Below are 10,512 nucleotides of genomic sequence, written 5' to 3' on the forward strand. Positions count from 1 at the left end.
ATTATGTATTGTGTACAGAGCTGTTTATTTGTGTTTGTATGTATTTTGTATTTAAAAGTGTTGCATACATTTAGAACTATTATAGATTTTGCGCCATATAAATATTCGTGTTCTTATTGAATTGTATTGTATTGTATTGTATTTTAGTGTATTGTATTGTATTGCATTGCACTTTATTGTATTGTATTGCGGTGTGATGTAGTGTAGTGAAGTGTATTGTAGTGTATTAAATCTTATTGCATTGTCTTGTATTGTATCTTAGTGCATTGTATTGCATTGCAATATGTAGTGTATTGTATTGCATTGTATTGCATTACAGTGTATTGTATTGTATTGTATGTATTGTATTGTATTGTATTGTACTGTGATTGAGGTAAGCTTTCAGTGACAACACTCGTACACCTCTCTATTCACATCCAGGCGACAGAATACACAACCTTACGACGCAATGCAGACGCCACGCTCATCATCAACGTAGAAACCACCAGACCCACTACCATCGTCACCACCACAGTCAACAATGACGTCAATTCCACTTCCACTGACGTCACGTCCACATCTACCCTGACAAAGAAGAAAGTGCTTGCTGCTACAAGCCTGTCCCTCATATTGGCGGGAGTTATCCCTGGTCTGATCATCTTCTGTCTGGGAGGAGCGTTGATCACTTGGTTTGTGTGCAGACAGCGAAAAGCGAAGAAAGAGCGATGGACGGCCATACGTCTGCACATCAGGCCGCCGGCAGATTTGCCGTCCGAAGGTATTAACAAAAAAAGTATTAAAGAAAATACATATATATATGTGTGATTTCTTTAAGAGTGGCAGGGTTGGAGGGGGGGGGGATCGAGGGATTGATCGCCTGGTGTGTTTGCAAATAACTCAGAGTGAAGAAAGAAAGAGCGTCGCATTTGTGATACGTCTGCACATCAGGCTTAGCAGCATTTGCCGAAAGTTTGAGTATGTAGGGTGTGGATAGGGTTTCATTTACTTGTGCGCCCTGCGCCATTGGCGCATTAAATCTGAAAATGTCCCATCACAATTCCTGTCAGTGCGTCAAAGGGCGCATTGAGATTACGTACCACTGAGTCACCAAATGTACACTTTACCTCGGATTACACACACACACACACACACACACACACACACACACACACACACAAACTCACACACACACACACGCACGCACGCACGCACACACTCACACACACACACACACACACACACACACACACACACACACACACACACACACACACACACACACATATAGAGAAATACCACGATATAGCGGCTAATTCTCAGATGGCACCATATTGTACCGTTTTGCATCTTTAGTCAAAACGCGTACAGGCCTCTTTGGCGCTTCTAGCCTTCGACTATGTCCCATCGGAATTTGGTTGAAGGGGACAAATGTCCCATTGCCATTTTCTCCCAGGTTAAACCCTGTGTGGGGGTCGATTTGGATGGGGATGGGTGCTAGTGGCGGGAGGGGTTGGGGAGGCGGGACATTAGGACTAGGGGAAGGGAGTGGTAGAAGGGTGCGTATCGGTGTTTATCTGTGTCTTTGTGTGAGTCATGCCTTTTTACGTTTATCAACAGACACGTTGGAGAGAAATCGTCTGGCCATCGGCTTGCGTGGTAGCAAAACTGACGTCAGCGACAGCACAAAAGCTGACGTCACGGACGCTGAATCAACGGTTTACAGTGACGATGGGAGCCAGATGAGTGAAGTCTCCGAAGCCAGTGACATCCGGCTGGACAGAGCTCATTAATGTACGACGCCGAAGTCCATCTGTGAAACAGAGCTATGACACTGGTGAGTACGGACTTAAAGCAGAATTAGCTCACTGAGAACTGAATAAGTAGCTTCTAGGTCAAAAGCCTCTCAGTCGTACCAGCGCCGGGTTAAGGGTGAAGATGTTTTCGATCTGCCAGGTCAACTTATGTGCAGACCTGCTAGTGCTTTATCCCCCTTCATGTGTACACGTACGCACAAGACCAAGTGCGCACGAAAAAGATCCTGTAATCCATGTCAGAGTTCGGTGAATTACAGAAACACGAAAATACCCAGCATGCTTCCCCCGAAATTGCGAAGAATTTTTGTTTTTGTATTGGGAAGTTGTTCTCTCTTTACGGTTAAACCGTTAGGCTTAATAAGAGCAATTAGACATTCAGCAAAAATTAAATACAGAAAATGTCCAACTGGTCAATATTTGGAGCCTGGGCGCCTCATATGTGCCACTCAAGAGCCCTTCACGAATCATTGTAAAAAAAATAAAAAAACCGACACTTGAAAAAAACATGATGAATTTAAGTGTGCTATAGTCAGACTCGTTCAAATATGCTTCATATTTATCTTTTTTCGGTTCGACGAGAACATTAATTGAAGCACAACAGGAAACTAAAGAAACAGAGAGAGAATTATCAAGTTTCACAAAAAGAAGACTGATTTGTTTGAAAGCTCGAGGGCAAGTTACAGGTTATTTTCAGCAGGTTTCTCAATGGATGACTGAAACCAACCTTCATCGGTTCTTTTCTTCTATTTAGTGAAGGTGGTCCATACTACATACTTTGAGATAAGTTGCTATTATTTTTTCCTTGCGCTGAAAGTGTGGGGCCAACACTGCTAAAACAAGAAATTCCTCCGAGGTAGGAAAAACACCCCCGTCAAAGGGAAATAACCTTCTCAGTTGGTGGCAGTGACTGAGTGAGAATGGTTATTTCCCTTTGACCATTAAGATGTCCCTCTATAAGTCCTTGTATAATTTTAATCCACCAATAACTCCCTAACCGTGTGTTTGACTGGTCCCAATTTTTGTAAGGACCGTCTCAGGAATGTATAGAACCTGTTCACCAAGTTTGGTGACGATCGGTCCGTTCATTCTTGAGATCTATATGCGAACACAAACACACAAACAAACAAACAAACAAACAAACAAACACATCGACCGAAACCTATACACACCCCTATACCGGGGGTGTAATGAAACAAATACGTACAGTCTTAGCTGTCATATTGAGCCTCATCTGTGAGTTAATGCTTTGTCTGTGCTGCGAGTATCATCAGAAAAAAAACCACCTGATGAAACTTATTATTAAAACCTGCACCTATAATAAAAAATAATTTTAGAAAAATTTACAAACTTTTTAACAATGTCTCTATTTGGCAACTGCTGCCACGTACGATGTTAAATGTCTATCTCATTCATGACTGACTGCATGGTACTTGTTTTTGCCTGCTTTTAGAGGTTGCCCACGACCAGCACGATACTGAGCTAAGATGACGCCGAACAAGGATTCGAGACAGACGGATGTCCGTGTTGATGAACCTAAAAATTCGGTCTCAATTGTGCACTGTACACTGTCTAATAATCTGAGATGCACATTGGAATTCCCCTGTTAAGATCCTGTTTCTTCTTCTTCTTCTTCTTGTTTTTGCCTGCTTTCAGAGGTTGCCCACGACCAGCACAATACTGAAGTTAAGGTACCTTATCCCACCCCGTATATTCAAGGCTATACCGAGCGTGCGGTGCCGTACCGCCATCGATTGTTGGCTTGCGTGTGTTAATACTGTATGGTTTCCAACGCGCGGAAGCAATTTTATTCCGATCCAGACGTTGCGGCGGTGCACTACCACACAGTTTTGATTGCTTCATTTCTTTTTGAACTTGTGCACAATACAGACCGTTTTGAATGGTGATATTTCACATATCAACGCAAAACACACCAATTAACAGTCCATTTATTGACAAAGAAGCGTGTAGGATGGGATGAACATGGGCGAATATGCTTGCGTAAGGACAGATCCACAGCAAATCGGTTCGTATGTTCGTTTTCGTGGGCATGTCTTTTTGAAAACCGCACATGTAATACATACAAACCTAGCTTACTCATTCTCACAACTATTCAATTTAAGCTGTACGTGGTTTCAAAGAGACATATCAGTTTTGTTTTGAATGGGGGACACCGTGAACGCCGTTGGCGACAACGCATTGAAGTTTACACCTGGCGTCAGGGCGCTCTCGGTATAGCCCAATACGCGGCGTGTTATCCATACAGTGTGCATTCGCAGAAATGGAAGGCAGCCAACGTTATGAATTCTCTGCGTACTGTGAACTTGGTTCAAGACATACCCATATTAGGCGATTCATCTACTCAACAGTATTTCTTACTCTGTACAACCGTACACATTCATACCACAAGCATGCAAAACATAAGCCGCCTACATTCGCGTGACCACACCCCGCGTGTACGCATGCACGCACGCACTCATAGTCGCACATACACTCAAAGAAGAACACTTTTTTTCGTTGTTCCCATGTGAATGATTATTTCTTGTTTTCTTTTCTCTGTGTGTGTGTGTGTGCGTTTGTGTGTGTGTGTGTCACGGTGGGTGTGTGTGTGTCACGGTGTGTGTGAGTGTGTGCGTGTGCCGTTCTTCTTCCAAAAAACTGCTCTTGTCACTGACTGTGAGGAAGAAAGTTAGCCTATTCATTATCGGATGTATGCTAACAGCCAAAGCCTTGTACGTTGATTGACAGATAATTATCTACAGGGGTCACATTGTGACAAGACCAGGAAATTAAGATAACACGATAAAACTGACAGGTTCAAAAAGAAATGAAGGCGAGCAAAACGAATGAAGTCAACCCAGACGTTCGCTTATTGGGACCGCACAAGCTGTGCGCTGTAACCTTGTTATCAGTCACACGGCTTAAAGATACCATTACCCGCTCCTCGTGTAAAAGATCATGTCATGTGCCCAACCACAGAACTGCGCCGGCTTTTACATGAGATGAGAGCATTCTTTCATGTGGGTACATGCCAGACATTTACAGCCAGAATTCTATCTGCACAGAGTGGATTAAAAAAACAAACAAAATTCCCAAGTGACACCATTGTGAATCCGCTACGAACTGAATTCACGAAAAGGCCAATCCTGCACGAAAACGGTGCCGGGTCAGGCTGTTGATATGTGATATGTTTCCAAGTGTAAGAATGCTCTTCTTCCATCTGAAAATCTAGACAGATCGGTGGTTTTGTTAGTTTATTGATGATTTTTGTCAGGCCGCGGCGGCACACATCATACGGTTATTCGTGAAGGGGTGTATCTTTTGAATCACAAGAGCACAAGTCACCGGCAGACGACACTTGAGAGGGTGACGTCACATCACTCCCACAATGCTGCGCGTGCGCTGCAGTTTCCGGACCAAGTCTAGTCCGCAACATGTGGAGTCCGCGACCCGCCGATATGACAGGGTTGTTGCCCCTTGCAAAGACTGGCTATGAGCTGTATGCGCTTGTTTTCACTTAATATTTTGATGAAGTCTGTTCAATGCAAATTATGTCAATTGAATATGTTGATGAAGTAAGATCAATTATGCTATATATAATTGTGTTTGCATGATAAGTGGTGAATAATAATAGAGTCCTTGAAATATCATGTGTTTTACATCTTATAGTTTGTAAGTAAGATGCTTATCAGGTCTGTCCGTCTGTGTCCTTTTTTATGCACAATTCTTACCCTTAGTGCATTTAAACTATGATGTGGGCCTGTGTGAGTGAGTGCGTGTGCTGGCGCTTTATTCAACAAAGGATTTTTACCCATTGAGTCTGTTAGAAGAAAATAGTCTCTCTCACACACCCACACCGTGCCACACACACTGACACACACACACACACACACACACGCACACACACACACATCCACGTAAACCCATCCACCCACGCGCGCAAGCACACACACACACTCGCGGCATACAACCACACAGCCACCACCACCCCCCACCCCCAGAACACACACGTCGAAGAAAACAGTGCGAACACTCAAAGCCAGCACCAATGAATTTCTGGCCATAACAGTACCATCTTGGTATTCAAACCGCAGACACTACAAACGTCTAGGCCACCGCCAGCATTTATCAACTGTGGCCGTAGATAACGCCGCAAAACTTACGCCAGTTTACTCTCTTTTTACCAGCGGCTGAATACACACGCACACACACGTGCACATTTGTAGCTAAAGTGTAACATTACCAAAATGGCTGCTCTCAATGGGAAATGGCGCCTCGTCTCCGTGGACAACTTTGAGTCTTACTTGGATGCTGTGGGTTCGTAGACTTTTTTTGTTTTCAATGTTTATAATGCATTTGGGTGAAGAGTCAGGTAGGTAAAGATGTTTGAAGGATGGAGGCAAGCAGTACTGTGTGTGTGTGTCTGTCTGTCTAGCTGTCTGTCTGTATGCGTGCGTGCGTCTGTGTGTGTGTATGTCTGTATGCATGCGTGCGTCTGTGTGGTTGTTGGTCCGTGTGTGCGTGGCCGTACTTTTGTATGTGTCAGTGAGTGTTTTAGAGAAAGAGTGCGAGAGAGAGGGCCTGAACTTACATTATTTTAGAAGGATGAAGGTTCTAATCTCCCAGTCTGCTCTGTTATCTTGTGCATGGAGTAGGCTATATTACCCAATATTGACGGACTGTGTGATGATATCTTCTGCTATGGTCTGTTGAGACAGTGATATCAAAATCGAGACAGGAGGTCGAGATTTTGATATCACTGTCGAAACAGACCAATAGCAGAAGATATCATCACACAATCGGTCAATGTTAGATATATTGCTAATTCTCTGGACATTTTGTATTTACTGTAAAGAAATTACAAAAGTATTTGTCTCAGTTTTGGCTGTTCCATATCCCTCCCTCTGATTATTATTTCTTTTTGTTCACTCTTTTCTTGTATTTTTCAGTATTTAAAAATGTCTTTTCTTTCAAAAAGTCTTTAGTCACTTGCTCAACTAAATTCTGGAATCATTACATTTTCATATATATTTGTTTGTTTTTAAATTTAGGTGTTTTTGTTTTTGAAGTGGGGAAGCAATAAAGAGGTCGTCGATATCAAAACTGATATCGACGGAAATGTCGTCGATATCACTTTTACAATGAGCTCAGTTTTGCCCAATTGACCAATGGAAATCCACGTAACATATGAAATAGCAATATATCTATGCATCGTGAGAGGGTGAAAGGGAGAGAGTGTGCTCTGCAAGGAAGGAAATAATGTCAAGACAATAACCTCAACCATACTCACACGCAATAGTCACATTCCTAATAAGTAATCAGTCTTATTGATATCAATCATCATCGTACTTGTCTTTAATATCAAGATTACAGTTTAAATTAAGATTGTTCAGACAATTTACCCGTACATTTAGTTATGTGTGTGTTTGTGGGTGCGTGTGCGTCAGTGTAGGTGACATAGAGAGAGGTAGACACGAGACAGACAAATTACTGCCCGGTTATTCAACAAAAGTCGATTCAACAAAGCGGACTTTCAAAGTTCTATCAAGTTCTCACACTAATGCTAAGCAACGGTGACGGGTGTTTCAACTGCACGCTTGCTTCACAAAACTGAGAGAGAAAAAAATCATTTTGAAAAGTTGAAACCCTTACAACACGCGTGCATAACACACCCTGTACATGAAAACGCGCCAGGCACAACGGCACTGACATCATCGTGAAAGGGTTAAACTCAGAACTCAGAAAGTTTATTGTTCTGGCCAACTGACCCGTTACAACCAGTACATATATCAAACATGACTCTCTCTCTCTCTCTCTCTCTCTCTCTCTCTCTCTCTCTCTCTCTCTCTCTCTCTCTCTCTCTCACCCACTCTCACACACATACATACACACACTCTGACTTTCACTCCTTCTCTCACAAACACAAACACACACACGCAGACACACACACGCACACGCACACACACACACATACACAAACACACCCACCCACACACACACACACACACACGCACAATACATACATGTATGGGTATGTACAGGGGATGGCTGGTGCCTCATCAAATACATCCTCAACTACAACATACATCAAAGGACATAGTTGTTTAAAAACTAGCAGCTTCGCAATGCACTGAAAGGGTTAAAGAAAGGCAGTGTGCTTTGCTTTCAATCAGTTTCTGTTCAAGGGAGAAATTAATGTAAAGAAGATCTATACTCTCAACCACACGCACACGCAATATTCACAATCCTTGTCAGTGTGTGTGTCAGTGTATGTGCGTGCGTGTTTCTGTGTGTGTGTGTGTGTGTGTGTGTGTGTGTGTGCGTGCGTGCGTGCGTTTGCCCGTGTTTGTGCGTGTGGTATATAGCGAGAGGTAGACAAACATAGCTTACACATTACTGCCCGCTAAGGCCAAAAAAAAAAGTTGTATGTTTCTGGTAACATGGCTACAAAAAATAGGGTAGGTAGGTAGGGATTTTTTTTAGTTTTGTTTGGTTTTGTGTCAGGGTAGAAAATAACTATACAGTGACGCAAAGAGACTTTGTATACAAAGAGAAAGACAACACATTACAAAACAAATGAGACAAAAAGCGGGGATGCGGGGTTATCCCCCTTGTGTCGTCTGCCGTCTGTTACTTTCGTTTTGACGCTTTTTTTTTTTTTTTTTTTTTAGTTTTTTTTTTACAAATGCAATAAAACAAAGTCTAGGGTCGGCGGGAAAAAAACTATGCTGTTCAAAAAAAGAAACGCATAGCTTGTAATATTTGGTTAATTTAGTTATATGGCTACAAGGATATCCACCAAACTTCAGAAAATGTTTATCTGGTCGTCGACCTTTCGTCCATTGCCACAAGTGAGCTCTGCACGTGACGCATGCGTTATCAGTGGCTACAATGTCAAAATTGCTCATTTGGCATGACCACTCGTCATGCTACAGTGTAATCTCGTGAAACTCGGGGAATATTGAGCTCTCACCATGTCTTCCAAAACCCATAAAAGCGGATTGTTCGCCACAAAGAAATCAGACGACAATTCAGCGACGAAAGATGGCCCGATTGAGCAGAGAAGACCGCCAAATTGCATTGGGTCGTTTACAAGCAGGCCAAAGTCAAAGTGCAATCGCCAGGCACTTCCACGTGTCCCAGAGCACCATCAGTAGACTGTGGGTCAGGTTTCAAGCCACTGGCTCCGTTGCTGACTTGCCACGAGCGGGAAGACCAAGGGCGACAACTGCTGCTCACGACCGCTTCATACGGCTCCGCCACCTCCGGAATCGTTTCCTGTCGGCCTCATCTTCTGTCCAGGCTCTCCCCGGGCCACACCGATTATCGGACCAGACCGTGCGGAACCGCCTGCATGAAGCTGGTTTGAGAGCTCGCAGACCTCACAGAGGAGCTGTCCTCACCCGCCGCCATCGCCAGAACCGAGTGCAGTGGGGCAACCAGCACCTTCGCTGGACCGTCCGGAATCACTGGAGACACGTGTGGTTCAGCGCCGAGTCCTACTTCCTGCTCCAGCGACATGATGGTCGGAGGAGGGTCTACCGGAGAGTAAACGAACGTTACGCGCCCAACTGTGTGGATGAGGCACCCGTTCATGGTGGTGGAGGCGTCATGGTGTGGGGGGCGATCAATACCGCTGGAAGGAGCACCCTGGTGCACGTCCAAGGGCGCATAACTGCCCAGCGATACGTGGAGGAAATTCTGCGCCCACACGCCCTTCCTCTTCTGGCTGACCAGGATGCCATATTCCAGCAGGACAACGCTCGCCCGCACACAGCACGACTCACCACCCAGTTCCTCACCGACCACCATGTCCAGGTGCTTCCCTGGCCATCCATGTCGCCAGACATGAACCCGATAGAACACCTCTGGGATGAATTGGACAGACGTGTGCGCAGGCGAGAAGAAGCGCCGGCAAATCACCGCGATCTATTGCAGGCACTTCAGGAGGAGTGGGACACCATCCCACAGCAAGATATCCGGCATCTGATCCAGTCCATGCCCAGAAGGTGCCGGGCAGTTGTTGCTGCTCAAGGCAGTCACACCCCCTACTGACTTGACAGCCTCGGCACCCAATCGTATTGATTGACTGATTGATTTGAAGATGCAAATGAACTGTGTGTGCATTCAACTGTGTTCATACCAAATTTCAAACAAATAATCTAAATATTGGATTTTCTGTTAATTTTTTCGAAAAATAAAACAAATTTGGCAAGTAGCAACTATGCGTTTCTTTTTTGGAACAGTATAGGTAGGGTCGGGTGACCAGAAACATACAACTTTTTTTTTTGTGTGCCTAAGTCAACAAAGTCGATTTAACAAAGCGGACTGTCAAAGTTCTGTAAAGTTCTCACACTAATGCTATGCAGCAGTGACGGGTGTTGAACAGCTAAATAAAATCACGTTGAAACCCTTACAACACGCTTGAATAACACAACCCTGTATGTGAAAACACATCAGACGCGAAAGGGTGAAAGAAAAGCAATGTGCTTTCTTTCAATTTCTGATCAAGGCGGGAGAAATTAATGTAAAGAATATCTATACTCTTGAACACACGCACTCGCAATATTCACATTCTTTGTGTGTGTGTGTGTGTGTGTGTGTGTGTGTGTGTGTGTGTGTGTGTGTGTTTGGAGAGGCAGGCACACGTACAGACCGCCGACAGACAAACTACTGCATAGTCGATTAAACAACGCGGACTTTCAAAGTTCTATCAAGTTCT

General features: G+C 44.0%; 2 protein-coding genes and 1 long non-coding RNA gene across 3 annotated transcripts in view; 2 read left to right on the plus strand and 1 right to left on the minus strand.

Annotated features, from left to right (window-relative positions):
• LOC138975515 (uncharacterized) overlaps nucleotides 1-5,426 on the plus strand; it is a 27,009-nt gene extending 21,583 nt beyond the window's left edge. The window contains exons 12-14 of the mRNA XM_070348216.1: nucleotides 421-757; nucleotides 1,597-1,813; nucleotides 3,244-5,426. Of these exons, the coding sequence (XP_070204317.1) occupies nucleotides 421-757; nucleotides 1,597-1,769 (510 nt within the window). The 3' untranslated portion in view covers nucleotides 1,770-1,813; nucleotides 3,244-5,426. The remainder of the gene's footprint in view (nucleotides 1-420; nucleotides 758-1,596; nucleotides 1,814-3,243) is intronic.
• The window catches only part of LOC138975522 (uncharacterized), a 148,604-nt gene that overhangs the window by 121,988 nt on the left and 16,104 nt on the right, over nucleotides 1-10,512 (minus strand). The window lies entirely within an intron of this gene.
• LOC138975521 (sodium/calcium exchanger regulatory protein 1-like) overlaps nucleotides 5,941-10,512 on the plus strand; it is a 52,412-nt gene continuing 47,840 nt past the window's right edge. The window contains exon 1 of the mRNA XM_070348228.1: nucleotides 5,941-6,107. Coding sequence (XP_070204329.1) covers nucleotides 6,038-6,107 — 70 coding nt within the window. The 5' untranslated portion in view covers nucleotides 5,941-6,037. The remainder of the gene's footprint in view (nucleotides 6,108-10,512) is intronic.

The sequence above is a fragment of the Littorina saxatilis genome, linkage group LG9, assembly GCF_037325665.1.
Source record: "Littorina saxatilis isolate snail1 linkage group LG9, US_GU_Lsax_2.0, whole genome shotgun sequence".
Taxonomy (NCBI): domain Eukaryota; kingdom Metazoa; phylum Mollusca; class Gastropoda; order Littorinimorpha; family Littorinidae; genus Littorina; species Littorina saxatilis.